At 41.9% G+C, this 26,758-nt stretch overlaps 8 protein-coding genes across 11 annotated transcripts; 4 read left to right on the top strand and 4 right to left on the bottom strand.

Moving 5' to 3' along the window:
- Window positions 1-1,527: 1,527 nt before the first annotated feature.
- Window positions 1,528-2,487, bottom strand: LOC108145685 (uncharacterized protein K12H4.2). Its single transcript, XM_017271242.2, has 3 exons — window positions 2,134-2,487; window positions 1,815-2,075; window positions 1,528-1,753 (listed from the first exon to the last, which is right to left on the bottom strand). Exons 1-3 carry the CDS (start codon window positions 2,420-2,422, stop codon window positions 1,575-1,577), a joined length of 729 nt encoding a protein of 242 aa, XP_017126731.1. The 5' UTR covers window positions 2,423-2,487; the 3' UTR covers window positions 1,528-1,574.
- A 533-nt stretch (window positions 2,488-3,020) lies between these two features.
- LOC108145874 (tyrosine-protein phosphatase non-receptor type 61F) lies at window positions 3,021-12,609 on the top strand. Of its 2 annotated transcripts, XM_017271514.2 has the most exons (7): window positions 3,021-3,210; window positions 7,824-7,997; window positions 8,062-8,324; window positions 8,943-9,309; window positions 9,754-10,307; window positions 10,534-10,659; window positions 12,461-12,609. In XM_017271514.2, the coding sequence occupies exons 1-7, from the start codon at window positions 3,118-3,120 to the stop codon at window positions 12,495-12,497; spliced, it is 1,614 nt and encodes a 537-aa protein (XP_017127003.1). In that variant the 5' UTR covers window positions 3,021-3,117; the 3' UTR covers window positions 12,498-12,609. The 2 variants fall into 2 exon arrangements, with proteins under 2 accessions (XP_017127003.1, XP_017127002.1); XM_017271513.2 differs by lacking the exon at window positions 12,461-12,609 and having other exon boundaries at window positions 10,534-12,391.
- Window positions 12,610-13,086: 477 nt separating this feature from the next.
- Window positions 13,087-15,592, top strand: LOC108145872 (zinc finger protein CG2199). Its single transcript, XM_017271511.1, has 2 exons — window positions 13,087-13,310; window positions 13,393-15,592. Exons 1-2 carry the CDS (start codon window positions 13,170-13,172, stop codon window positions 15,265-15,267), a joined length of 2,016 nt encoding a protein of 671 aa, XP_017127000.1. The 5' UTR covers window positions 13,087-13,169; the 3' UTR covers window positions 15,268-15,592.
- A 45-nt stretch (window positions 15,593-15,637) lies between these two features.
- LOC108145873 lies at window positions 15,638-20,586 on the bottom strand. The gene is made up of 4 exons (XM_017271512.2): window positions 20,332-20,586; window positions 19,447-19,519; window positions 17,570-17,839; window positions 15,638-17,501 (listed from the first exon to the last, which is right to left on the bottom strand). Exons 1-4 carry the CDS (start codon window positions 20,377-20,379, stop codon window positions 15,937-15,939), a joined length of 1,956 nt encoding a protein of 651 aa, XP_017127001.1. The 5' UTR covers window positions 20,380-20,586; the 3' UTR covers window positions 15,638-15,936.
- A 127-nt stretch (window positions 20,587-20,713) lies between these two features.
- Window positions 20,714-22,549, top strand: LOC108145875. Its single transcript, XM_017271515.2, has 4 exons — window positions 20,714-20,854; window positions 21,156-21,279; window positions 21,344-22,111; window positions 22,170-22,549. The coding sequence occupies exons 2-4, from the start codon at window positions 21,271-21,273 to the stop codon at window positions 22,383-22,385; spliced, it is 993 nt and encodes a 330-aa protein (XP_017127004.1). The 5' UTR covers window positions 20,714-20,854; window positions 21,156-21,270; the 3' UTR covers window positions 22,386-22,549.
- Window positions 22,550-22,662: 113 nt separating this feature from the next.
- On the top strand, window positions 22,663-23,603 carry LOC108145876 (augmin complex subunit msd5). The gene has a single exon (XM_017271516.2). The coding sequence runs from the start codon at window positions 22,663-22,665 to the stop codon at window positions 23,500-23,502; it is 840 nt and encodes a 279-aa protein (XP_017127005.1). The 3' UTR covers window positions 23,503-23,603.
- Window positions 23,604-23,631: 28 nt separating this feature from the next.
- Window positions 23,632-24,497, bottom strand: LOC108145879 (augmin complex subunit msd1). The gene is made up of 2 exons (XM_017271520.2): window positions 24,289-24,497; window positions 23,632-24,231 (listed from the first exon to the last, which is right to left on the bottom strand). The coding sequence occupies exons 1-2, from the start codon at window positions 24,323-24,325 to the stop codon at window positions 23,864-23,866; spliced, it is 405 nt and encodes a 134-aa protein (XP_017127009.1). The 5' UTR covers window positions 24,326-24,497; the 3' UTR covers window positions 23,632-23,863.
- A 167-nt stretch (window positions 24,498-24,664) lies between these two features.
- Window positions 24,665-26,603, bottom strand: LOC108145877 (acyl carrier protein, mitochondrial). Of its 3 annotated transcripts, XM_017271519.2 has the most exons (5): window positions 26,478-26,579; window positions 26,234-26,393; window positions 25,290-25,376; window positions 25,057-25,185; window positions 24,665-24,942 (listed from the first exon to the last, which is right to left on the bottom strand). In XM_017271519.2, the coding sequence occupies exons 2-5, from the start codon at window positions 26,381-26,383 to the stop codon at window positions 24,763-24,765; spliced, it is 546 nt and encodes a 181-aa protein (XP_017127008.1). In that variant the 5' UTR covers window positions 26,384-26,393; window positions 26,478-26,579; the 3' UTR covers window positions 24,665-24,762. The 3 variants fall into 3 exon arrangements, with proteins under 3 accessions (XP_017127008.1, XP_017127006.1, XP_017127007.1); XM_017271517.2 differs by lacking the exon at window positions 25,290-25,376 and having other exon boundaries at window positions 26,478-26,603; XM_017271518.2 differs by lacking the exon at window positions 25,057-25,185 and having other exon boundaries at window positions 25,275-25,376.
- Between the last annotated feature and the right edge of the window lie 155 nt (window positions 26,604-26,758).

Below are 26,758 nucleotides of genomic sequence, written 5' to 3' on the forward strand. Positions count from 1 at the left end.
AAGCATATTTAATCGACTTCATGTTCCGCTTCTATTTGCTGCCAAAGCCTCGTGATGAGATATGAAATCAACACATCCTCTAGCTCACCTCTGACCCATTGGAGTGATCCAGCCAGGGATTTGTTTTTCAACCCATCGATTCACCGATTATGGGCTGATTATGGACACGCAAAATCCTCAACGGAAAGTTCCTCCATATCACATGCTCAAGTGGTGGCAATCCATTGAAAATCCAACCCGTAGTCTACACCCCTTTCCTCCATCATTCCTGATTGACGTCGACAAATTGTATTAAAACCATGTTAATTGGCATTTCGAGTTTTTCAACAATTTCATAAAATTTAACGCCTATCATGTGTCGGCCAATTGGTGTCTGTCCCGTTGTCCGATCGTCTGACTGGCTGGCTGACTGGCTGGCTGGCTGGCTGGCTGGCTGGCCATTGTTTGTTTTTATAAACACACAGATAACTTATTTTCGAGCACGTATTTTTGAATTATTAAGTTTTCGATCTTCTTCAGACCCTCGTGACGCAAAGTAGTAAATTCTGACGCTAAACTCGCGCTGTGATGGCCTGCGAACAAATGATTTCCATATGCAAACGCCAGGGAGGGACCTCTTTTCCGAGCAAAGATGGCAAAAACAGGAGAACCAGCGGACCCTAATTCTCAGATTTTCCAAATTTCATTCAGCATTTCGCTCGCCGGTGCAAACACACAGATCAATTCGGGGCAAACAGGCATCATCGCATTTATAATCATCTTCACACCTCGCTCGATGACTATAAAAACACAATGAACCTCATTGAGTGGGCTTATTTATATTGTGGGCAAACAGTCGTTAAAAAACACCACAGGATGTGAGCCATCAGACATGATTTAAATGGCCGCCTTGCTTCAATCACTGTGAAATTTGGTTGGGAACTGCAGAATCATTGGGGCATTTCACTGATCAGTTGTCAAATACCTTGCTGTAATATACACCATATTCTTTAGATGCATTAGAAACGATCCAGCTCTTTAGTCATACTGACTTATCTTTCTTTCTTAGATCATGCGTTTCATGTTCACACTTATTTTATAAAATAAAATAAATAGGATCTTTGTTTTCGTTTGTTCAAAATTTAACACTTGTCATTTATTTGGTGACTTCATTTTGGAAAAGTTTGAAAGTTTAAACACAAAAGTATGCAGTAAAATACATTTTTGTGAAATCCTTATTCTAGAAAGTGTAGCATACTTTTGGGAGCCGATATTCGCAAAGATCGTAACATAGATGGCGCCTGAGCTGCTGACAATTTTTTAAGAAAGTTATTTGGCAATGTTTCAGGCTGCTGAAGACCTAAAGTGAATTCCATTTCAACCAATTTCAAGTTTTAAAACTTTAGTATATCGCCAAAAACCAGGGAAAACAGTTCCAAAGTTGATGAACTCGTTAAATGACAGTCTTTCAAATCTGGAAGATAAAACCTTTGCCGTTATATAGTCTTTTCCAATCTATAAGACTTCAACAAAAATATCTCGACGCAGTCTAGTGATCGATGGTTATTATATTTAACTAGTAAAGCGAAATCATTTCACGTCTCATGCTTTGCATTTTCCACAACAGTAAGAGGAGTTTGGGCCAAGAAAATATCGCCATAGGGATCGTTCGGTTTTTGGCTCTCGCGGTCGTACTGGGAGCCAATGGCCCACAGCGACTCTAAGTCGTATTCCTCCCGAGCCCTAGGTGAAAATATATGCAGGGCAATGTTGCCTATTGAATAGAATGGCAGTTAGAGCAACTTTAAATTTATGATTTTCCTGTTAGTACTTACCCAAATCCATGGCCATCCAATCCCGGCTCTTGTCGCCCTCAATGCGGGGCAGAATGTCGCCCTTGGTCCGCTTGATTTTAAAAATCCGACGTACAAACTCCGCCGTGGTCAGCATGTGTCGGTAGCTGCGACCACTGCAAACCACCAGGTGATCCACATATTTCAGGTTCTCTGGCACATAGCAAACGAAAATGTCGTCCACATTCTCCTTGCGCAGCAAATCCACCAGATCCCCAACATCGAACACTCCGCGAACGCCACCTGTAAAGAGGGTATAAGTCTTAAGTTTCGGTTCATTCCTGGCTTCTCCCTAGCATACGCTTTAAATTCAGGCCATAGTATTGATCCTGCTCCGGTTCCGAATCCTCTGGCAGCTGCTGCTCCTGACTTCGCGCCTCCTCAACATCAAAAATCTCGGTGGCCTCCTCGTCTCGGAATATTTTGTATTTGTCCTGAACGCCGGCAACCAAATTCTGGCCGGGATTACCTTCCTTTTCCAGGCTTTTTTCAGGCACTGTTGGCGGTTTTGAGAACTCGTGGTGAAAGCAACGCAGAACAGGCACACTTAGACGCCTATCGTGCACCAAACGAAACACGCGAGTTAGCATTTTGTTCAAGTTTATTTTATTGAGTAACAAGTGAAATAAACATCTGCGCCTCCGATAAACGATTGTTGGCAGTGTGACCCTTCAGTGGATAATGGGTTTTTAGTAGTTGGTATTTTAAAAGATGTTAGAAAAAAGTATTTAAAAAACTTTTTATTAAAACTGTTTAGTTACGTATATAATATGGTTGTATATAATTGTAAATCGTATTTAAAATAAATAAATAATTAAAATATTCATTTTTCTTATTTTAAAAACATAGAAACTGACGTTTTCATGATACATTGACAACTTGTATTAAAGAGGTATTCTGGTCTAGGAATTGTTTTGTTTTTTCCATAATTTGAATGCTTAGACTTTTAAAATTTTACTTGAAAAAATGAAAAAAAATTTAGACCAGAATATCTTAGTAGTGGAATCTTATTTTTTTAATTTACATTTTTTTCCAACTAGAAAAGTAATTACCCATTGTAATTTATTTTTATTTTATTTATTTATTTATTTATTTTAAAAATCCAGTGTGAGCAAGGTATTTTTTTGATGGTATAAATAAAGCCTTAACGCTGACAGCTTGGTGCAAACACTCTGCTGCCGCCTGGTCACTCTGAATAGTTTTCCAGCTCTAGTCAACGCCGCCTGATTAATTCCAAATTAAAAGTTATTAAATCGCAACAAAACGCAGCAGCAAAGTGTGCACAATGAGCGAGCAGAAAACGAGTGGGCTGTCGGCCCTTCAGCAAATCGCGGCGGAATACAAGGACAAACGGCCACAATGGCACTCCTTTTACAAGGTAAATGGCAAGAACAACAACTACGACGGCTGCAATTGCACAAAAAAAACACGAAAAAATGGATAAACTGTTATGGCAAAGGTCAAAGTCGCGGAGGATTCGCAACGGATGCGGGTACACACCTTTTCGGAGCTCCTTTGGCGGTTCGATTTCCACGAAAATGTGATGAGTGCGCAAAAGGCTTTCTGCAGATGCCTCCACCACCAATACACGGGAGCAAGCTTTCTGTGTGTGTGTGTGTTTGTGGGGCCCTAGTGCGCTAGTGTTGTTGGGTTTGCTTCACCAGCCAGGCTTTGACCAAAAACAAAAAACACTGAAAAAGAATGTACAAACAGATTCACACCAACACACACATGCATAGTTGCTCACCTGCTGCATTTCGCTTTGCATTCTCTATTATGGCCGTGTCTGTGTGTGCGTTTGTCTGTATTTGGCATATCTATGCTTGGCTATTGCTACCTTTCCCCAAAAACGTTCTCCTTTGGCTATCAATAGAGCTTTGAGCTATTCCGCGAAATCTCGTTTGGCCAAATAAAATTGGAAGCGATTTCTGGGAACACTGTTGTTGTGATTGCCATTGCCCCCCCCAAAAAAAAAAAAAACAAAATAAATGGACGAGGGGTGACAGTGTGGTAGCCACTTAAGAACTCCACATACACACACACACACATAGACTGGCGGACAGAGAGGCTCACGCACACAGGGGCACAAAGGGCATGCGTCTGGTTTTTGAGTCTCGCTTTGGGTTTCTTGTTGCCTGTCGGAATCCTCTCTTTGCCTCCTCCTCCTCTCCTTCTGCTTTATAGCCAGTTCCGGCGAACTGTGTCTTCAGCTGCTCCTCCCTCTTCCACCTCTTCAACTCACTTGAATTGGGATTTCACGGAATTCCACTCCGCAGTTAGGATGACACAGTATGGGCTGTGTATCTCGGTTTCTGGACCCGCTCCTCGGGCATCCTTTGTGCTGTGCCCGCGCAGCGAGGATAATCTAATTTTCCAGCTAACTGAAAGGAGCTCGTTCGCAATTATGCGTCGCAACTGGTTGGAAAAATTGCTGCCAGCCATTTCCATTAAAATACAGTCCAGCTTGGCGATGTCGAAATTCTATGAAAAAAATTTAGAACTTCAAAGAGTCGCTTAACCAAAATTCCATAAACGAATTTTGTTGAAATTTGATCTATCAAGAAACTTCCCGATATTTTTATAGTATTGCAATTTATAAGTTGACAAACACAGTCACATTTCTATAACAAGAAAAGATACAGTTCCGCTAGGTCTAGTTTTCTTTGGAAATACATACATATATTCTTTTTGAATTCCATAAATAATACTTTAAATTTCCATAAAATTCCTCGAAATGTTTTAATGTCTCTAAGTCTTACAGTAAGCACTAATGTGCTATTTTTATTTATTTATGCAACATTCTGGAAATAATTACCAATGTTCTTGATAAGAAAATTTCAGAAATAATCTGATATTATCTGTTTATAGGTTGGAGCAAATTGTGTTTTAGACGTGTTCCAAGAATTTAAAAAATACAAATTATAAACATAAAGATTATTATGTTTCAAAGCAGCTTTAAAGTCAATTAAGATGAGTTTAAAGGTCGCTATTAAGCTAACATTACTTGAATGGAATATTTATTAAGAGTCAATTAATGTTGAATAGGAATAATGGAAATTTCATCTGGTTTTAAATCATTGAGTATTAAAAAAACGTTGAAGAATAAGAGCTTTGTCTTACTGTTCTTTAAAATGTGCTGTTTAATAGCGTCACTTTCGTGGTTTTACTGTATGCCGAAAACGCAATGACGCATTCGGATCGTATTGTTTTGTTATGCTTTTTGCGCACTTTATGCATAATCGTTTCCATTGAACGCACTCCCGTTACTTGGTCTACTCCTCTCGCCGCCCCCATTTCCCCGCCTATCAACTTACACCTAACGCCTTTCTTGATCCATCCTTTTCATCTTACAAACCATTCCATTCCGCCCCATTATGACAACCCCATCGACTGTGACGAAGCTTTTTCTTGATGCTCTGCAAATGGGTCGACCAAACCTTAATTCTCTATTTTATATAACCAAAAAATTCGATTCAACCTACTTAAATCTTTTATAATTTTTTGTACTCAAAACGAAATGTGTTTAAATTTATTTTATTTATTTAATTTTTTTTTTAAACTATTAGGGTATATAAAATTCGACTTAATAGGAATTTTACTTCCGTACTAGCTGCAATTATGCTCCGCCTGCATGCAATGTTTTTGTTTCAGTTTCTTGCCTTTCCTTGAGCACCGCAACACAAAGCAGAAAAATAATAATAAAACTGTTTGTACGACACGCTTTAGAAATCCAAGCCCCCGCCCGCCAAGATTTTGCAATTCTGTTTAGAAGGGTCACCTGGATAGCCATAGAGCATAAAATAACAGTTTGTAGCTGCGGTAAACGGCCCAAGACTTAATGATTAATGGAGCTGAAGAACTGATTTCTGTTTATTAGAAAATCAGGTCGGAAATAGAAGCATGTATTTCAGTTGAATTGAAATATCAAAGCTACAATTCGGCTTACGTTGTCCAAATAAATAAATACTAACAGATATTTCTTTTGACAAGGAATAAATTACCCTCATAAATGATTTGATGGCAACAGATGGCAAATATGTATTCTAAGAAATACAACAAAATTCGTTATCACTGGCAAACATTTAAATAAAATACCCCAAATATATGCGTATATTTTCACGTGACATGATGATAATCAACCGTCAAATAATTGATAATAGCAAATACTGTGGATGTGATGAATAGTTCTGAGAAATATTTTATGCAACTTAAGTTTACTTTCCGTTTCTAAAGAATTATCAATTATTTCGATAGCAATACGAAACGTAAAAGGTGTGCAAGTAATTTTTTCTCTATAAAAATGTACCTTATCGGACATTGCCCTTCATCAATTTGAAGATTACGTAAGAATTTGGCACTTCAAAGTGATTTCATAACTGAAAAATACGGGTATTTTCAAGCTCTGCAGCTGATTCACTTTCGAAACATGACGAACTGATAATTAACAACTGATTTTTCGAGCTGTAATCAACGCAAGCTGCAGGAGAAACAGTATAAATCGCTTTGTCTGGGTTACTCATCATCACCGTATGCATGTGATTAAACTTATCCGGTGGCCAAAAAAAAAATCGCTGTTTGCCTTTGAGCCGAGTTTGAGGCACACACTTGTCATCGTCGTCGGGTTGGCGCCATTGACCTTGTTTGGTGTTTGGTTGTTGGATGGTTCGATTGTCCATGGCAGCATTTTACAGCTGCGCCAGCAATTATATGTATGTACATACATTCGGCTGATAAAGCCGGCAAACGGTCATGCCCAAGATAATGACATTAACGACAGCCAGCCTGCGTTGCTGCCTGGCTAATTAGTCACGCCCGGTTTGTTAGCTGGGTGGGCTTTGGCTTCGGTACTTCAATTCAGTTCAGTTCTGTTCGGCTCGGCTCCCTTCCACTCCAAGTCCCCGTATCCATTCATATCTGTCTATTGCAGCAGGGTTTGGCCAAGAAGAGAAGCCCGTGTGAGTCAGGGGCAAATGGGGCAACCCCCATGACAAAAGACATTCGATTTCTGGGTGCAAATTGCAAAATGAAATTCCCGCCTGTTGATATTAAGCAAAGACAAGAATGGAATATACACGGTCTTATCAATTTGAGTACGGAACTTGGAAAATCAAAATGCTGAGAGTAATATATGTAGATCCCCCCATTGGTAATGGCTTTTTGTTTACAATATTTTTACAGAGAATTTCAGTGATCCAAAATGTTTCATGTCTGTTTACCAAAGCATTATGAATATGTAATTTTAATATTGTTTTCAGAATTCCATGAATCCTAATTAATTATCCATAAAGGTTAAGTTTTCTACTACTTTATTTTTATATCTCTGCTGACCATTTCTTAAGGAATGCGTTGAGTCATTTCTTATAAATACATGCGTATGCAAATGGATATTTAAATAACTTTGACTTAAGGTCTTTTATGCAGCTTACAAAATATGCCTTAATGATAAAGTACTTTAACCAAAATTTTCCACAAAAATCAACTGCCAAATAGTTAGCTTTAAGTGACCAATTAGCTTTTTAAATATGTGCAAAACGTATTTATTCGCAATAAACTAATTCCTAGAAAAAATATACATTAAAGCTGTATTTTAATGGAGCCGTGTATTTTAAGAACTTGCTGATTACATGTAGGCCTAGCCTTTTAAAAATGTAGAACACACTCTTGCAAACGACTGAGAACTTAAAAGTTAAATAGACGAAATTTAATTTTACCTAAAAGGGTGAATCCAGTTCAAGAAGTTCTACTTCTTGAAATGCATTGATAAAGTTTTTAAAAATGCTTCCATTGCAAAGCCTATGGGTGGGTTTTTATTTTTAAATGCTTTTTTGAGTTCAAAAGATTTGCCATTATTGAAAGAGATTTTAAATACTATAATAGTATTTTATTTGAAATGTTTTTAATTTTGGATGACAGAGAACGGAAACCTCCCTCCTTAATCACTTGTTGCTATGAGCCATTTCGATTTAACTAATCAAGTTTTTGGAATTTCAGGAAATTTGCGAGACCAGTGACCGGGAAGCGAAGGAAAAACAATTCAGCACTTCGGAATCGGAACGTCACACAAACCGCGGACTGAATCGTTATCGGGATGTTAATCCGTATGACCATTCCCGCATTGTTTTGAAGCGCGGCAGCGTGGACTACATCAATGCCAACCTGGTTAAGGTGGGTCCCCTCCTATTTTAATGCTTCCGCTGTCCCCCATTTTAATGCCTATTCTTTCTATTAGCTGGAGCGCGCCGAGCGTCAGTACATCCTGACCCAGGGACCGCTGGCGGACACAGTGGGCCACTTCTGGCTGATGGTCTGGGAGCAGAATTCCAGCGCCATTCTCATGCTCAACAAGATAATGGAGAAGAAGCAGATCAAGTGCCACCTCTACTGGCCCAACGAGATGGGAGCTGACAAGGCCCTAAAGTTGCCCAATGTCAAACTCACAGTGGAGCTAATCCGCTGCGAGACCTACCAGAACTTTGTGCGACGGTGGTTCAAGTGAGTTATGCTTAAGTTAAACGTTTGCAACGCCATAAAAGAGACATTTAAGTCCCCATTAAGTGTATATAAATTCTTGATAGGCATCGCTAGGAGAGTCGTTCTAGTCATGTCCGTTTGTCTGTTTCTATGCAAACACTAGTCTTTCAGATTTTAAACTATCTGAATGATAGTTGCCTATAAATGATTCCCATGCGACAGATGGCAAATATGTATTCTAAGAATACGACAAAATTCCTTATCACTACTGGAAAACATTTAAATAAAATACCCCAATTATATGCGCATATTCTCACGTGACATGATGATAACCAAATAATAATAATTGATAATGGCGAGTACTATTTAAGTGATGAAGTAATGAGGAAGTTTACTTTCCGTTTCTAAAGTATTAACAATTATACCGATAGCAAGTAATTGTTCTCTCGACATTTAAGACAGCTTTATTGTAATGGAATATAACATTTTTGTATTTGCTGCGAGGGTGTGATTGTGATTGTGATTGCAATTGAAATATCTTTAAAACAGCTATATTGTTTCCCATTCCCATAATGTGTTTGGTTTAATACAAACAAACTTAAGATAACACCAACTAATTGAAATTTATAACTTTTATAGATTAACCGATCTCGAAACGCAGCAGAGCAGAGAGGTGATGCAGTTCCACTATACCACATGGCCGGACTTTGGCATACCCAGCTCGCCAAATGCATTCCTCAAGTTCTTGCAGCAGGTGCGCGACTCCGGCTGCCTGAGCCGCGACGTGGGTCCGGCGGTGGTGCACTGCAGCGCCGGAATCGGACGGTCGGGCACCTTTTGCCTGGTGGACTGCTGCCTGGTGCTGATCGACAAGTACGGCGAGTGCAATGTGTCCAAGGTGCTGTGTGAGCTGCGCAGCTATCGCATGGGTCTCATCCAGACCCCCGACCAGCTGGACTTTTCCTACCAGGCGATCATCGAGGGCATCAAGAAGCTGCACGATCCCGTATGTATGCGCGACCAGCGGCCGGCGTTTGGGGGTCCAAACCGGGGGCTGCCAAGCACCGCCGTTTTAATTGGACAATTCGCTTTTTGTGGGGTGTCACAGGAATCTCTAGTGACATTTCGCAAAAATCCCTGCCTTGTCAGAGATTTTAAAAGTCAGTCTAATGTTTTTGGTACAATTTTACTTTAAATCTAAATGCCTTATCTTACTTCACACAATTTGTTCAACTTGTTTTTGTTATTAACGAGTTTTTGTTTTGTGTAAGACTGCATCATTTAGAGCATCATTAAGTTCGTAAATAATCAACATAAATATTTTATACCCACATTAATTTTCAATTTTATTGATCCGCAAAAGATGACATTGATTTTCGGTTGGTAGAGATTTCTGTGACATTCTTGCTTATTATCCGAGACTAACGCTTTTTCTTTACTTCCTTCACAGACCTTTCTCAACGCTGAGGAGCCAATTATTAGCAATGACACAGACACCCACACACTGGATGAACTGCCGCCGCCTTTGCCGCCTCGCGTTCAATCGCTAAACTTGCCACTGGCCCCCAATTCTGGTGGCGTTCTTTTGCTTAATATGCGCGCAGCCCAGGCCAATGGAGCTGATGATATCGCCGAACTGATTGGCGAAAAGTTAAGCAAGGACGCGCTGAACAACTTCATCAATCAGCATGATATAATCCACGATGCAGAGGTGGCCGACAGCCGTCCCTTGCCGCCGCTGCCCTCGAGGCCGCTGAGAGCTCTCAACGAATCGGACAGCGATGAGGATTACTTGCTGGACGACGACGAGGAGGATGACACCGATGAGGATGAGGAGTACGAGACCATTAACGAACACGAAGCAGAGCCAGTCAATGGTCATGTGACGACGGCACAGCCTCATGTCGACGATGTGAATGCCAACAACGAGAAGCCAACAGCGCCGGCCGGCGAACAAAACAAGGCCAACGGCATTGATACAATTCCAGACCAACTTCCAGCCAGGTAGAGATCTCTAGTCGATTTGCAACACCTTAAGTTGAATTTCAAAAGATAGCCCAGTTTCTCTGGCCTTATTTTCAATTTATCTTATGCATTTACACACAATTACTTTCCACTTTTTTGATAATTCTTATGATTTCATATCAATACCTAGTAAATAGTTTAAGTTTAAGAATTTAGGAGATACCCATTCAATTTTTATAATCATGTCAACATTTAACCTTTTCAGTCCGGAGAACGAGCTGAAGCGGCGAAAACGCAACGAATACCAGGCCAGCCTGGAACAGAAGGTCAACGACATCAAGCGGAAGCAGCGGGAGAACGAGGACAGCCAGCTGGCGGCAAAGAAACGAAGGTCATTACTCACATATATTGCCGCTGGTGTTGTGGTGGGCGTGATCTGCGCCTACGCATACACGAAGCTAGGATAAGTGCCCTAAGTAGCCACTAAGTAGTCGTAGGCCAGTAGTAGCAATAGCTGTATGACGTATTTAGTTGCCGTAGGACACCGATTCCCCAGATACCCGATTTCCGACCACCGACCACCGACCGATCCCCAACAGCTCGTCCGCCTGGCCCGTCATCTAATGTGGGCATGAATCAAGGGCGAGGTACGGAACGGAACGGATCGGATGGGATAGGATAGGATCAGAGATCGGATGGAATCGCATCGCAATCATTAATGGATTGCGGATGGCGGATTGAGCTGAACGAACGATACACGATGCATAAATATTAGGGAATTTTTATATACGAAAAGGAAAAGGAACGGAAACGAGGAAAACTTGCAACTAAACTAAACGAGAGTCGGGTAGAAATCACGTCAAATGTAGATTTTGCGCAATAGACTGACATTTTAGAACAAATTTATTTTCTACTCTTAAAAAAAAAAGAAAAAAAATGATTGATAAAACAGACCAGAGTACCCGAAACGCACCACACCAAAATCCAAAAAAAGAAAAACTTACTTTACTCGCTCGCTATGCAATAAAATTGATTATAAATACTATAATTATCAACGATTCAAGCACCCCCCAAATCCAATCACACGCTTCACTTGTTGTTGTACAGCAATTTCTTATAGCATACGACCTATGTATATTTATTTATGAAGATTTACGAGAAACGAACACTTGTTGTAGTCCATGGCAAAAATATAAAGTGCAGCAATGTGCCAAAAAGAAGCGAAACGGAGCAGAGTATGAAAAAAGCCCTTCATGACTTTTAATTTAACTTTGCCATCATCCCGCCCCATACTAACTTTGAATTGTTGTGTTTAGAAATACTTTCATCTTTAAAGAGCACTCTATTAAATCAAACGAAATACAGCGCCATTAAAGCAATATTATAAACAAAAGCTGAGTACTACACCTATATCTCGTTTAACGCTTTAAGGCGTTTTATAATCAACATTTTCAGTTTTTACACATGACTCGAACAGATCTGAAATCAAAATAAAGTGATTACTTTCCAAATCGTAATCTTTGACTTGTCTAGTTGCATATTAAATTTAATGAAAGTATATTTTATGAAGTCGCTAAGCGAAGTATAGGTGTATGATTTAATGATTTTATAACGAACATACAGGTTTTGCCCTAGCAAAATCACTTTGTATTTAATAAACGAAGAGGGTGGAAGGCTATTCAATGGTTTTTCCAGTAGAGTAAGTGCGTAACCCCAGGCCCCAAAAAAACAAAAATATTTATATAAACGTGTAGCATGAGAGGATGCAAAGATACGACATGAATTATTTTTTATATGTGTAATCCACAATTTAACGAAATTCAAGTAACCACCCACGAAAGCGAGGCAGTACGAATTGAAATCGGATGAGCCAAGGAGGATAACTAATAAACGAAAATACATATTTATATTAATTATATTTAACAGTAACAACATGAACAATACCTATAGTAATGCCTAGTTAACTGAACGTCGGCTAAGTACACACCCAACCATACACTGAAACAAATCGAACACCACACAACACAAACCAACACAAGTACTATATATAATGCCTATGAATGAATGAAAAGAGAAGTGAGAGAAAGTATTCAAATAAAGCTATTCATATAAGACACAGCAAATGCAAACTGCTTGTACTTGGCGTATTTCTTACTGTCATTCATAACATGTTTTCATCTCTCTGTTTTCAGGCGCGAAAATCGTCACAAAAAGTCCAAGACAAAGTAGCGGCACAGCCCATCCAGTCCAGCACCAACACAAAGAAACAAATTCAACATATCAATAATGCATTATTGTAGCTTTTAATGCCAAAATAAATACTTTTTAATTACGAACTATATTTGAAGTGTAGCGCTAATTTATCGATTACTTATCGAGCTGTTACATAACAGAGCGGTAACAGAATGTTGTGTTCTGTGTGGCCAAGTTGTGGAACTTTAATGGAAACTTTTGGAAAATGGTGTTGGTTTAAAAAAAAACAATTTTGAAAATTTTTTATTAGAATTCTTTTTTTTAATATCATAGCTATTCTTAAGTCAATAAATTGATAGCAAATTGCTCTTTAATAAGTCGTACTATGAGTGCGATATGAGCTGTTTATTTAAAAAATATATATTTTCTCAAACACTTTTGTTACCTATTACAAGTATATTTTCCTCCCCAATTTTGTAGTCATTTTACAAGTCAATCATATTATTATATATAAATGCGTTTTTAAAATTAACCGCGTAGCTCATTTATTGTCTGGTCACACTACGGATGATATGGTGCTTACAGTTTATTTTGAAAAGCTGGTTATTTAATAAACTGTCCTGCGGTCACACTGGCTACAAAAAAAGGAAAACGTGCGCACGATTTGGTTCTGTCAATTAGATTTTTATTGAAAAACTGAGTGAAAAGATGGCAAGCAAGCCGAAAAAAGAGGTACTATGCGACTATTGCCACAGCAGCGACGAGGCGAAGAACATGTTCTCCGGCCAGAAGGTATTCGCCATGGGCCGCAAAATTGTGGGTCTGCTCGAGATCGTCACGCACAGCAACGTAAGTGGAAAAAGGCGGTATTCTGATTTCCCAATCTTACTTGACTGACCCCCGCCCTTCCCCCTCCACATCCCCCTTTCAGCACCCGGCCAACGCGGCCGTAAGGGTATGCTTCCATTGCGCCTCGAATTTGCTGTCAGTCACCCAGGTAATCGAGAAGTCCAAAAATATGGTGGCCAGGATTGCTCTCGGCCTGAGAAGCGAGGAGCTGAATTTTAAATCCAGCGATGAAGAACGGCCAGGCGTTGTTTCTAAGCCGAATCGGAACACTACCATACGCCAGCGCAGCAAGTCGATTGCCGCGGTACCAGAAACACCACTTTTCACAGGGTCTACAACTGCCAAGGGCCTTCATAAGAAACTTGATGGTTCCGCCAAATCGCGACTTCTCGAGGATTCCATAAAGATGACGCCCGCCAAGGAGGTGTCGCCAAAGAAGAAGGCTTTCAAGCAGCTCTTTGGCACCGGCGATGGCGATGACGATGCCGCTGAACTGACATCCGAAAGCGAGGAGGGGGAAACCGAAGAGGGAGCTACAAAGACGATCAACATCGAGACCAATAACTTCAAGTGCAATTATTGCGAATACGCTTCGAAGTATCCCAAACAGTTCAAGGAACATTTGCACACAGAACACGGTCAGCAGCGGCCACGCATTTACTCCTGTCCCCGCTGCCCCAAGAGCTTTGGAGTCCTCAAAACGATGAAAGATCATTTGTTATTGGTCCATTCGCTCGTAATCGAAAGCGGACCGAAGGCGGCCAAGTCGAAGCAAAACAAATCAGAGGGCCAGCAAACGGTTGATGCAAAGGATCCCAAGGAGCCAATGGTTCAGGAGGAACCAAAGACTCAGAACCGTAAGCCAAAGGAAGTTAAGCCTAAAGCAAAAAAACCAGAGGAGGTTATGGAAATCAAGTCTACGGATAGCCCAAAGAAATCAAAGTCATTGGGTGAACAGGTTGTGAGCAAAGCAATGAATGGCAAGGAAACCAACCAGCGCGATTTGGCCACTTTCAAAGCCCTTAACGAGTTATCGATTAAGCAGAAAATGTTCGATAAGCTGATCGATCCGGAATACACATTTGCCATCAACGGATCCAGTGCATCCACTCCCAGGGCAGAGTCCTCAGATTTCCAGTGCGACATTTGCGACTGCGAGCTGACTACCGCTAAGCAGATGCAAGATCACATGAAGACCGCCCATGGCATCGACAAGCCAAAGATCTTCAAGTGCAACGTTTGCGAGAAGAGTCTGACCACCAAACAGTCTCTAAATAAGCACATGAATCTGCACGGCGAGGGTGCTGAGCAAGCAAATTCCACCAAGCGAAAGATCCTGCAGGCCGAGGAGGAAATCGTGGAGATTGAGAGTAGTGTCGAATGGAACAAAATGGCTGATAATGACGAGATGCCTAGGGAAGAAAAGATAGAAAGGGAGCAAGACCAGGTTGATGGAGCCATGCCCGCTCCTCAGTCGCCCCTCAAGAAGGCCAAAAAGAGCAAGTCCGGTTTGCTGGACACTTCTGTGGCCACAACCAATGGGGAATCGCCTTCAAAGGCTGAGAAACGTACGAAGCAGAACAAATCTGGGTACTTGTCCAGTGACCAGTGGATGGAAGAGATAAACCATAACGTTAAGCCGCACAAGAAGGCCCGCCTGGAGTCCGTTACGGACTCAACCGCCGACGAGTCCACGTCCAGCCTCAGCTGCAACCAGTGCGCAAAGCCGTTCTACTCGGTGCAGCGTTTACATGAACATGTCCACAAGAAACACGCCTCGGTTCTGAAGTGTCCAAACTGTTATAACATTTTCAGCAGCCATCTCGATTACGTGGGCCACTTTTCCGAGTGCGGTGCCGTGGACGCACTTCCCTGCGGCGTGGCAAACTGCAAGAAGAGTTTCTCCGATGCCAACTACCTAAGCTCGCATCTGCGCAAGCGCCACCAGTATGCTTAGGGCCGCTTTTGTTTTTTTTAATTCATCACTTTTTGACCTAATTAGTTTTATAGTTAGGTTATTGATTTACGTTTGAATTTTGGTAAAGTTTTTACTTGTCTTTTATGATTTATAAGAACAACTTTAAATTGCAATGTACAAAGACATCTTTATCTTTTGACACATAATCTTAACTACGAAATGAAGTAGTAGGAGAAGACTGGACATACCCTTTAATAGGAAATGAAGTACTCACCAAGAGTATGCAAATCCCTTTCACCTTAAGTGACTATTTTTGTACTAAAAATTCAACTGTTAATAAAAAATGTCAAATGACTACGACATACGAAAAAGTTTTTTTACTCGCTCAAGGAAAAAACACCAACATTAGTTAAGTATTCTTATACATTTATTTGTCATATTCCCCAAACATAAACAAAACTAAAAGAGCGTGTACGCGGAAACCAACAATATGCGAGAGCCATTCGCTAGAAGAGCACAAGGATTGAATACAATACAGATGATAGATCGGGGGAAGCATGGGTATGGATTTTCCACACAAGTTTAACAACGAGGGGAAATATAAACAGTATTGTCTAGTTACACTTTTCTACTTAATGTAAACAATGATATATCGATGAAGGGCGAACGGAGGTGGGACAAGTTGGGTTCAAGATGCTGGTCTACTACTCAAGACGTCGCCACCTTGCCGTGAATCTCGGCCTGGGCCACCTTCATAACATCCAGGGCACCCCGCTTGATCAGGTCCTCGGCCAGCGTCTTGCCCAGCTGGTTGGCCCTCTCGTAGATCCCCCTACTGTGGCAGGCGTGCTGGTAGAGACCGCAGAACAGGTTCTGCACGTCCTCAATGAGCACCGAGTGCTGCGGCGTCGGTTGCTCTTCGTCGGCGTAGTCGAACATTTGAACCGTTTTCTGCAGGAACGGGCACTTGGCCTGTGTTGTGTTGCCATTATCTTTTGCCTTCGCCTCCAGACCGCTGCCCTGGTGCATCGCCGCAAATGGACACTTGGAGGAAGTGGCCACATTGTCCACTTCATCCCCAACGCTGCTGGCATTACTGGCTCTGCTGCTTGGTGGCGTGGGCAGAATGGAAGCCGGTGCTGCGGCCACACCTCCCGTCACTGGACACTTGCCTGCCTGGGCATAGGATATCTTGGTCTCCTTGTTAACGTACGGACATTCGCCCATAAAGTCCTGGCCCACGGGCATCTGGAGCGGACAGTGGGCAGTGGTGACGGCTTCATTTCCATTGCCATTGTTTGTGTCGGAAGAATCCCCGGAGGCAGCATGAGCCACTGGACACTTGGCGGGTGCCTTTGGCTGATTGTGCGCCACTGGACACTGGCCCATGACATCCTGACCGGCCACCAAACGCAGCGGACACTGCCGGGCAGTTGTATTGGCATTGCTGGTATCCGCATCGCCACCACCGGTGGCGGCTGGTCCCAGAGCACTGCTGGTGTTGAGCACTGGACACTGACTGGCCAGATCGGAGAGCTGGTCCACACTGTAACCGGAAAGAGCCTCGCAGGCGGCAATATCCTCGCAGATCACCGGCGGACTGCCCTGCTGCCGAGGGCTACTCGAGTTGGAATCCGATCCGGAGCTATCGTTACCATTTCTAGCACGCTTCGTAGCTGGCGGGGAATCGCAACTGCTGCTGTTCTCCTCCTCTTGCTGGCTAGCGCTTTCCTGGGCACCACGTTTTCGCTGCTCCACCTCCAATTTCGCCTCATTTAAGGCACAAGCCAGGTGATTTCGTATCTCTATGGCCCCGTCCAGACTCCAAACAGCGCCTGTGAGGGAGAGTCCAACCTCCTGGCTATTTCCATTTAAGGGTTCTCCCTTTAGGTTACTCCAAACAGCCACTGGGGCAGAGCAACCGCCTCCCAGGGTCTTCAGAAAGCTGCGCTCTGCCAGAATTCGGCACGTTGTGTTCAGGCACATCAGTTTCTGCAGCATGGCCAGCACTTGATCATCATTAGCCCGACATTCCACGGCTAGGGCTCCTTGGCCCACAGCATAGAGCAGATCGGTCGGCTCCAGCACCTGGCTGATGCGACTCATCCAGCCCATTCTCACCAGGCCTGCCTGGGCGAGAATGATGCCAGAGAACTTTGAATCGGCGGCATCCAGTTTGGCCAATCGAGTGTTTAGATTGCCACGAATATCGCACACGATCAAATGGGGATACATCCTCCGGATCTGAGCCGTGCGGCGAAGAGACGAGGTTCCTAAGTAAATATTTATAATTTTAATTAGTTATCACAATCAGAATGTATAGACTTGTATGCAAACTTACCAATTACACTGCCTTGGGGAAGTGAAGCTATCGTGTGACCCTTAAAGTTCTCCCGCAGGACCAGCGCATCGCGGGCATCTTCTCGCTCTAGGACGGCTCCAATGGCCATTCCTGTTGGCAGTGCCGTGGGCAAATCCTTGAGCGAGTGCACCACAAAGTCAACGCCGCCGTTGCGTAGTGCATCCTCAAGATCACGGGTAAACAGGCTCTTTTCACCAATCTTGGGCAGAGAAACGTTCAGCACACGATCACCAAAGGTCGACATCGTGTCTGTAAATTAAAAGAGTAAAATATTATTGTTACCAGGTAAATAATAAAAATAAATGTTGATAGCAAAATTATTAGGTATTTTTATTTTCCATCAACTATTTAAAAATATATGCTTAACAAATCCCATCTTTAGATGGGAAAACATCTTGAAATGATCATCTTGGGAACGTGTTCTATAATTGCAGGCTGTTATGTCATCACCGCCTGATAAGGGACCCCCAGTAGCACACCAAGAATCTAAAATTAATGACGGCAATCAAACAAGACATGCAAACTAGATATTCATATCGCTCCAACTTCCCCTTCTTCCTTTTAAGACACGCAATGATAATGTCTTTTTCCAATTGTTTTGCTTATCTGACCGGGAATTCGATTCGAATAAATATACATACATACATATCAAAAGAGGATATTGCGTGTGAGGTTTGGAACAAAAGCACTTGCTTAAATACATTTTAATTGAATTTCGATAAGGAAAGTTAGAGGCAACTAATCCAAGTATGATAAAATTTGTTCGTGTTTGCTATGCAAAAACCATAAATCAAACTGACTCATGCTAAAGGCTTCTAAAAATATTTCAATAGCTGGCCAATCTTATCGGGTTCAAAGGTACTCAACATGCCTGTTTAAATAAAATTTCAACAGATATTCCTGTTGTGTCGACAGAAAGTGTGAATCTAATCGAAAATTTCTACTTTATCAGTGGCAGAAACGCAGCGATCAGATAAACCGGAGGGGTATGATATGATCCAAACATAATATCGACACGTAATGGTGGAGTGCATATTTCTACAGCACTCGGCACACCAATAGTACCTGTACTTCTTTAATTAAATAATTAATTTAGTTCCTATTTTCAATATGTAGAACATAATATTTTAATAAAAAGTCATTTTGTTTGCTTGTATCTAAACTTATTTCAAATCCATAGTATATATTTTAAAATATAACTTTTTAAAAAATGCAATAGGCTCTAAACCTATTCTGTATTTAAAAAGTAATATTAATAAGTTTTAAGAAAGAATTTGTTCTGAAATTTAAAATTAATAAAATGGTCTCAACTACGGGATAATATCAAATAAATTACTACCTTTTATCATAGTCTGTGATTCATATCCAAACTAACCAGTTCAGTAACTAATGGAAAAAATATAAATGCCGAGTACTTTTTCACTACCCCCCGCTGTTTGTATGTACGTTTGTGTATGATATAACATTTTTCGGCATTCGCCCTAATCTCGACATTAACAAAACCAACAAACAGACATTGACATTGAGAAAACTTTGCCAAAATGACACGTGAGCGGGAAAGAGATGACGAAAGAGCGAGAGAGCCGGTGAAATAAAACAACCGATTTTATTAAAACGATCGCAAAATTAGTTTTAACTACTATCAAAATATGCGATAAGCCTAAGGTTCCCCCGGCTGAAATTTCCACGAGTCATGCTTTGCTTTTAATTTCAATAGCTCTTCATGCCGCATGAGCTTGTGGTTCGCTTGGAAGAGCTTCCGATTCCCGAGCCCCTTCCAGTTTCAATATCTCTTTACGCGGCATGAGTTTCCCCTTCCAGACGGTATCCCAATATTTGCCTCGACTTTCACTTACGGATCTCGAATTTCTGCTTGGGATATAGCTTCTGCAGTCGGCCGATGACATGTTTGGTCTGAATCAGAGCCAGCTGCAAAGAGGGGAGAGTTTAATCAATTAAACGAGTGCCTATTTAAATGCTAAATGTAAATGAACCGGGAGAAAAGGAGAGAGAGTGGGGCACTTAGTCGCAAATAAGTCAAGTAATTTCAAATAAAAATGCCAACAGCACACAGGTGGCCTTCGTTTTAAGCACGATCAAAGGTGGCTCAGCGCAATTAACACAAAAATTATTAAAAGGCTTAGCTTAAAATCAAGTTTTGAAATGGAGATCAAGAGAGCGGTGGCCTAATAAAAATCATAAAAAAAAAAACACAAGTAAAGTACGGGCTCGATAATGTGAAGTTTCGAGGAAATAAATTAACCAGATACATTATTTATTTTGTTTTTGCTGCAGCGAGCAGTTTTAAATTTTTTAAACATGAAGGGCACAGTGCACCAACGACAATGTGAACTTTTGTAAAAATATTTCTTTACATATATGAATTATTTGGGTTTCGCTGCAAAGAAGTAGTTTCTTATTACTTAAACTGGACATTTTTAGGAAATAATTTTTTTTTCAAATAGTTCCCATTTCGGGTGTGCACTGTATAAGTTTTGCCTCTCTCTTCAGTGCAAAAGTGCGTGTTGTTGCTATTGCGAATTGTGTAACAGTAATCAAAAAGCAGGGCAAGTACAACAACTACGCCACGCGGAGAGCAACAAGTATCAGTCTCTTGAATTAAAGAAATTGAGGAGAAGGAGAAGGGGACAACCAACCAAATGTGATTGGAAATTCAAATGCAGCCAAAGCATTTTAATTCAAAGCGGATGTGCATATTTTGATTCTAGACGACCACTTACCTCACTCTTTCTCGATCCAACGCGTATAACCTTTTCCTGCGAAGACATTGTATCCGCCTTAAAGTTTCGCTAATCAGTATTGCACAATAATTGTTTATGCTAGGTTATTTGTTCGTTGTTGTTGCTGGGCCAAAGTGAAAGTGTGCGCGAGAAGGACAGCTTTCGGGGTCACGTTGGCAGCCACAAGAGACGAGGGTGCGAAAGAGAGGGGAAGCGGGGGAGCCTTGGTAAGTGATGAACGATGAATGAAAACGTTAATGCACGCACTAATCAAGACACATAGTTGAGTTTTAGTCACGTTGGCTTTGTACTAATCGGTGGCTTAACCCAATATTTCGAAATCTTATGCTGCTGGCCGATACTACGACCGAGCAAAAAAGTGAATGACTAAGTGTGACCGCGGGCGGACCGTTAAAATATACAAAGCACGGCGGCCAGGGTTGCCAAGTGATTGCCAACTATTTGGGGCCAGACGTAGCGCCACATTCCTTAAAATACTGTGGTCAAGAAATAAATGTTAAAAGTAAGTTATAGTTTTAAAATTATACATATTTCCTATAAACCCATAACTTATACGAAAGGTTTAAGGCAATCGACATTATTATTATAACATTTGTAACTGATATAAACTTAATATAACAAATAATAACAATTTACACTTAGCACTTGGTTTAATTTACAATGTATGTAACTTATATCTTTCCGTCTTCTTGGATAAATTCCATACTGATAAACTTCATGTTGATCTAAATTTAAAAATAGAATGCATAATAAATTTAAAACATATTGAAATTAAAAAAAGAACACCTAAAAATACCACTTAGAAATGCAACTCTAAAGTCGATAACAAGTGGTCTCGCGCCCAACCTATCGGTATCAGCTGTTCGGAAGCAAAGCAAAACAAAGGGGATGCCTAACTAACAACAAACGGATTAAAAAATGTTTTTGGTGAGAAAGTAGCTATAATAATTAGGCAAATAAAAAATATTTATTATATCCTGCCTTACACCAGTTCATCAGTCGTCCCACGCGGACGCTGGGCAATCGCATGCAGGCGGTTCGCGAGCGTCTTGGCGCGGATTTAGCCGATCAACTGGACGCACTGCACCGGAATGTGATGCGGACCGGACTGGTGTCCACACAAGAGCTGGAGGAAGCGTTCCGTAAGACACGCGACATGGACCATAACCCGAACCGGTTGAATCTGCTCTGGCTGCTGGGCATAGTGTTTTTCATCATGGTGGCGACTCCGGTTTTCTATGAGACCATCTCGTTTCTGCTCGGCGTGCGCTGCTTCTTGCCCAACAACTACCTGGTTTGGGAGGCCACTCGACCCATCAGCGACTGCGAGTTCTGCAAGGGCGTGCGGGCACCACTGATCTTGGACAATCTCACCATGGAGCAGTTTGCCCCACACGCCTACTCCTCGCTGCCCATAATTGTCAAGCGGGCAGTGGCACATTGGCCAGCCCAAAAGCACCTCAGCTACGCCCACATCAAGGATCTGTACGAGAGGGTCCCGGGCGCCATGGAGTCGGACTGCCAGTTCTCGCACTTCAATTCCGATCTCAAGACTCTGAAGGATGTGTTTGCCATGTCGGCAGACCGTTCGAATCTGAGCCAGGGGGTATCCTGGTTCGTGGGCTGGAGCGTCTGCCAGCCGGCTGTCCTGGCGGAGCTCAGGAAACTATATCCCCGCCCTCATTTCCTGCCTGTCGACGCCGAAATGCCCCACGCGGATTTCATATTAATGGGCTACGAGCAGGGAGCTGTGATGCATGTAAGTCTAACGGCCTGCGATATCAAACAATTCAAGACTAATCTCCCGATTTTGTTAGCTGGATTACATCCCCCGCCTGATGTGGCAGGCGCAGCTAAAGGGCAACAAGAGCTGGTTTTTGGCCCCCGCCCCCGAGTGTGATCACCAGTGTCAGCCCTTCTCCTTCTATGTGGAGCCCGGGGATGCTGTCCTTGTGGATACACGCATCTGGTACCATGCCAATACCATTCCCAAGGGACAGTTCTCTCTAACTGTTCAGTCCGAGTACGGATGATTGCCCTGTTGAAAGTTTACGATTGGGAAATTAATAAAAAACCTTATCTACTTAAGTAATTTTTAGAGAACAGTACGAAGTATGTTTAGAAAACTTTGTTAAGTCCCCTGTAGGATATTTAAAAGTCAGTCAATATAATAACAACAGTGGACATTTGCCTTAAATTTGATTTAATTTACTTGTAGTTCTTCACTTCCTGTATAAACTAATTTGTCATAAAATTAAGACTGATTGCAAACATACTTAAATAATTTCTTAAATTTAACCGCCATCTTTAATGTTATCGATTTCCGATAATTTCGGCGGAAGACATTCAAAAGAAGTCATCAAAAAGGGAAGCGTAAACAGCAACACACATAAAATGGAAGTCAATGTGGATTTTAGCAAGATATCATCGAAGCTGCACCAGAAATACGCTCAGCATGTGAAGAGCCTGAAGGAGCTGTGCGTGTCCAAGACGGTGATGAATCCGAGTGCCTTCTTCGACAGTATGCAGCAGATGATGGAGGAGGAGGCGGCCACCAGCACGCCCGCCGAGGATCTGGGCTCGGTGTCTGAGTATGCGGAGCTATTCAGGACCCTGGAGGAGTACCCGGCCAACTTGCAGCGGATGCCCAAGAAGCGGGAGCTGCAGCGCACCAACTCGACGATGCTGCGAGGAGCGGATGAGTCGGTGGCCATCAACACATCCAATGCTTCGCTCAGCCTGACGCGTCTGGAGGAGCAGAGCAGTGCCGTGGATGTGTACAACGACTTTAAGGCCTTCCAGCAAAAGCTGGCCAAGATCTACGACGAGGCCGCCGCCCTGGACACCACCGAATCCATATACAAACAGAAGTTGAGCCAGCTCCATGGCTTCGCACAGCAGGTGGAAAAGTTGATGCCCAGCGACGGTGAATCCCCGCCGGAACCATTTACACTTGAGCAGCAGGAGAAGCTACTGACCATCGCCGCCAACATGGAGCAGCTGAACTACCTGCGCTCCAACAGCCTTCAGCTGCCCAATCCCAGCGAGATCCTGGCCAACGGGAGTCTGGCCGCCCGCCTAGAAATGTTCGTCGAGGTCCTCAACTATGCTCTTCTCCAAATCAGCAGCTATAACATGGTCTTGATATAATTACTTAGCCAATTATCTAAGACTTAAAAGCTATTTAGTTGGTTCATTTAAGAATTGTTTATTAAAACACTCTTAAACTACTAATAAATGTTTTAAAAATGGTCTACGAGTTTTGTAAATAGTTCAGCGTTTCGACAAATTTATATAATTTCGTTGATCTTACCACTAACCATACAATTCCCGACTAAATTGAGACTTACAATATTTATCATAGAATTACTACAAAGTATGCACGGTTGTTGAACAATTCCGGGCAATAAAGTAACTCATGGGAAACAGGATTCTTTAATATTTAACAGACATTAAATGTAACCAACTGAAGTTATGGAATTATATGCGTATCCTACTATTAATCTTCATCTTAAGGCGAATCCTCGCTAGCATCCTGATCCTCCTGGAGGTTTCTCATCTGGCCAACGGTTTCGTAGAGGGCCACCAGCTTGCGGACGGAGCTGCCGAGGTGTTCCACGCGATGCCGATAGGCCAGACAGCCCTCCAGGGCGCTGCAGGCCTCCTCCCGCTGGTCGCTGCTGCGCATGAGCAGCTTGAAGTTCTCCAGAATCTTGGACAGGGCCAGCTCACACTTCGGCGATATGTTGTACACCTTTTGGGACTCCGCGGGACATAAGTTCTTGCTGTTGGACTCGATGTGGAGCAGTGTGTTGTTCGATCGCTCCATTATCTCGTCTATCTTGGCCAACTGTCTGTTCATGGTCTGCCGACTGGCAGCTGCAATGCATAGCCATCTTAGTATTTAGTTTTGGTTATTAATTAGATAATGTTTACCCATTCCCGCCAACATTTTGTCAACAGCGTCGCCCATTTCGAATTTGTTGTTTTGTTTTGCCAGAGAAACAGAGTGACCGTGGCAACAGAGCTATTAAAATACCATGCTTATCGAAGTTGCTCCGTATTTATCGAAATTTAAATTAATTATGTTTGTTGAACTTCGAGATAAGACTTATTACTTGTAACAATTCTAAAAATATTCCTAATGTACGTTTAGTTTTTTATTATTTGCTTAACGCTTATTTAAGTTGTACCGCTAAAAATTAATTTTGTCTTTTAAATAGAATTATATTGTTGCATTTCCAAACTGTCTTTTCTAAGCCAATTCTTTAACACTTCTTACCACTTTTTTACAAAAAAGGTTTTTTTAACGTTTGGTTTATTCAGTTGTTCAAATTGTATTTGACTTGTTTTCTATTTAAATTAAAGTGTAATCCGTTTAATGGTTTGCATTTGCATTACAATTACAATTTACTCATACACATCCTCCTTGTCGGCGACGTACTTAATAATGTCGGCAGGTTTAAGCAGCTTCTCGGCATCGGAGTCGGGGATCTCGAATCCAAACTCGTCCTCCATGGCCATGATGACCTCCACGTGGTCCAAGGAGTCCAGTCCCAAGTCGTTGATGAAGTGCGACTCAACGTTGAGCTGTAATGTCAAGCGATTAGCATTATGCATTGCACTTTCACTGAGCTTTGTTCAGTTCTCTGTGGTGGCGACCATTGCACTGGCAAAGGCAATATGTGGCTGTGGCGTTTTTACCTTGCTGGGATCGATCTTGTCGTAGAGCTTAAGCACAAGCAAGACGCGCTCATTGATCAGCTTCAGCGAGAGCGGCGGTTTCGCCGAGTATCTGCGCACCGATTGCGTTTGCCAGCGACCTCTGCACTCCTGGTTTGGTTGCGGTTGGAGGTAGGCCCAAAAGAAAAGATCAAAACACAGAGACCGAGTTAGTGGCGCCATGGAAGTGGATAGTTTACCTTATCGGCGGTGACTTTGTCGTAGGCGGACACAACCTTCAACACGCGGAACTTAATGTCCTCGATGGTGCTTTTGGCCGAATAGCAGCGCACACCGAACTTCTGCGAATTACAAGTTTAATGACAGTTTATGCTGCTTTAAATGTGAATCAATATGGTCCTTAGTTGATTTGTATATACATATAAGATTTTTCCCAACAAATTTAGGTAGTATAAAGTGGAGACTAGACTTAAATAAACAATAATAATTATAGATAAAAAAAATGTGGTCTTGTCATGTTTAAAAGAGAATATGAGCCCACCGCATTATTATGACATCGATATTTTCTGAAAAGTATAATTTTTTTTTTTACTAAATAAATATTTGTTTACTTTTAAGATAAACAATTAAAACAAAATAAAGTGCTGAAAGGCCAAGCGCGTAATAAGCTTGTGCTTGTTTTCGTTTCGCCACTTGTTTTGATTTTTTTTAGTGCATCAACGTTAAACAATAATAAGTATACTATCATATCTTTTACAATCTTTAAGTGTTCAAGTGCTAGGTATTAAAAATTAGAAAAACCAAGACTTGAACTAGCTATACTGCTCTCAACTACTAGAACGTGGGCTGCTTAGAATCACATCAATTGGTTGATTTTAAAAACATTTTTTTTCTTTGCTAGCCAATTTCCACTGTAGCACTATCAAACACACACACACACAGGCACGCACCGGCGTTGCAGGTGTGTGTGCGATAGACTGAAACAATCATGTTTTATGCAAAACAATGTGATGCAATCAATTTGGGTGGTTCGACTGCCACATGGCGAGGTTCTACTGCAGTTTGGAGGACTGAAGACCTGAGGGTTACGTTTTGGAACCATACAGATCCCAAAACGCCAATGAGGTTAGGTCGCGAATTGATGGATCGATCGATTAAGTGTCCTGATGGAAGTAACGCCCCTTGGTCATTCGCTTACTTGGCTCAATTGGCAGGCCATCGAGGGCACGGCGATCCTGTGCATCATCCTGGAGGCCTGTGACTGGACGAGGACGCCGGGGGCGATCCTTCGGGGGGCCAAAGTCGCCGCCAGTCGACTGCAGCTGCGCGCGATCTGTGTGAACGACATCTCGGTTCTCCTGCAACGGAAATACACCCGGTTCAGTATCGCGTCTTTCCAGGCGGTGCACAAATGCTGGGCACGAAAATTGAGCAATATTTACACTGATTTTTCAAGATTATGTAAAAGTTCTGGAGCAAGTGAAAGACAGCAAGTGACAGTGTGACCAGAGGCGGTGTGAAACCAAATACTTGATGATTGGGGCAAATAAATTTTAAAAAATACTAAATCTGAAAATCGACTGGTAACACTGCAAGCAGCTGTCAAATCGATATTTTTAATCGATTGCTTGTTTCACCAATCGAATAAGCGGACTTTTTGAAATTTTTACAAGATAAGACATTAATAGAGATACGGCTAAAGAGCCACGTTTACGCATTGCAA

This window comes from Drosophila elegans, unplaced genomic scaffold (genome assembly GCF_018152505.1).
Source record: "Drosophila elegans isolate 14027-0461.03 unplaced genomic scaffold, ASM1815250v1 contig_208, whole genome shotgun sequence".
Lineage (NCBI taxonomy): Eukaryota > Metazoa > Arthropoda > Insecta > Diptera > Drosophilidae > Drosophila > Drosophila elegans.

Excerpts from the sequence above, each read along its gene's own strand:
- LOC108145685 (XM_017271242.2), bottom strand. The coding sequence starts at position 2,422 with ATGCTAACTCGCGTGTTTCGTTTGGTGCACGATAGGCGTCTAAGTGTG. Across the intron at positions 2,076-2,133 it reads CTATGGCCTGAATTTAAAGC|GTGGCGTTCGCGGAGTGTTC; the intron begins GTATGCTAGGGA and ends CCCTCTTTACAG. Across the intron at positions 1,754-1,814 it reads TTGGATGGCCATGGATTTGG|GCAACATTGCCCTGCATATA; the intron begins GTAAGTACTAAC and ends TCTATTCAATAG.
- LOC108145874 (XM_017271513.2), top strand. The coding sequence starts at position 3,118 with ATGAGCGAGCAGAAAACGAGTGGGCTGTCGGCCCTTCAGCAAATCGCG. Across the intron at positions 3,211-7,823 it reads AATGGCACTCCTTTTACAAG|GAAATTTGCGAGACCAGTGA; the intron begins GTAAATGGCAAG and ends TTGGAATTTCAG. Across the intron at positions 8,325-8,942 it reads TTTGTGCGACGGTGGTTCAA|ATTAACCGATCTCGAAACGC; the intron begins GTGAGTTATGCT and ends TAACTTTTATAG.
- LOC108145872 (XM_017271511.1), top strand. The coding sequence starts at position 13,170 with ATGGCAAGCAAGCCGAAAAAAGAGGTACTATGCGACTATTGCCACAGC. Across the intron at positions 13,311-13,392 it reads AGATCGTCACGCACAGCAAC|CACCCGGCCAACGCGGCCGT; the intron begins GTAAGTGGAAAA and ends TCCCCCTTTCAG.
- LOC108145873 (XM_017271512.2), bottom strand. The coding sequence starts at position 20,379 with ATGTCTTCGCAGGAAAAGGTTATACGCGTTGGATCGAGAAAGAGTGAG. Across the intron at positions 19,520-20,331 it reads TTGGATCGAGAAAGAGTGAG|CTGGCTCTGATTCAGACCAA; the intron begins GTAAGTGGTCGT and ends CCCTCTTTGCAG. Across the intron at positions 17,502-17,569 it reads TCCCCAAGGCAGTGTAATTG|GAACCTCGTCTCTTCGCCGC; the intron begins GTAAGTTTGCAT and ends ATATTTACTTAG.
- LOC108145875 (XM_017271515.2), top strand. Across the intron at positions 22,112-22,169 it reads AGCAGGGAGCTGTGATGCAT|CTGGATTACATCCCCCGCCT; the intron begins GTAAGTCTAACG and ends CGATTTTGTTAG.
- LOC108145876 (XM_017271516.2), top strand. The coding sequence starts at position 22,663 with ATGTTATCGATTTCCGATAATTTCGGCGGAAGACATTCAAAAGAAGTC.
- LOC108145879 (XM_017271520.2), bottom strand. The coding sequence starts at position 24,325 with ATGGGCGACGCTGTTGACAAAATGTTGGCGGGAATGG. Across the intron at positions 24,232-24,288 it reads CAAAATGTTGGCGGGAATGG|CTGCCAGTCGGCAGACCATG; the intron begins GTAAACATTATC and ends TATGCATTGCAG.
- LOC108145877 (XM_017271519.2), bottom strand. The coding sequence starts at position 26,383 with ATGTCGTTCACACAGATCGCGCGCAGCTGCAGTCGACTGGCGGCGACT. Across the intron at positions 25,186-25,289 it reads TTGTGTCCGCCTACGACAAA|GAGTGCAGAGGTCGCTGGCA; the intron begins GTCACCGCCGAT and ends CAACCAAACCAG. Across the intron at positions 24,943-25,056 it reads ACAAGATCGATCCCAGCAAG|CTCAACGTTGAGTCGCACTT; the intron begins GTAAAAACGCCA and ends TTGACATTACAG.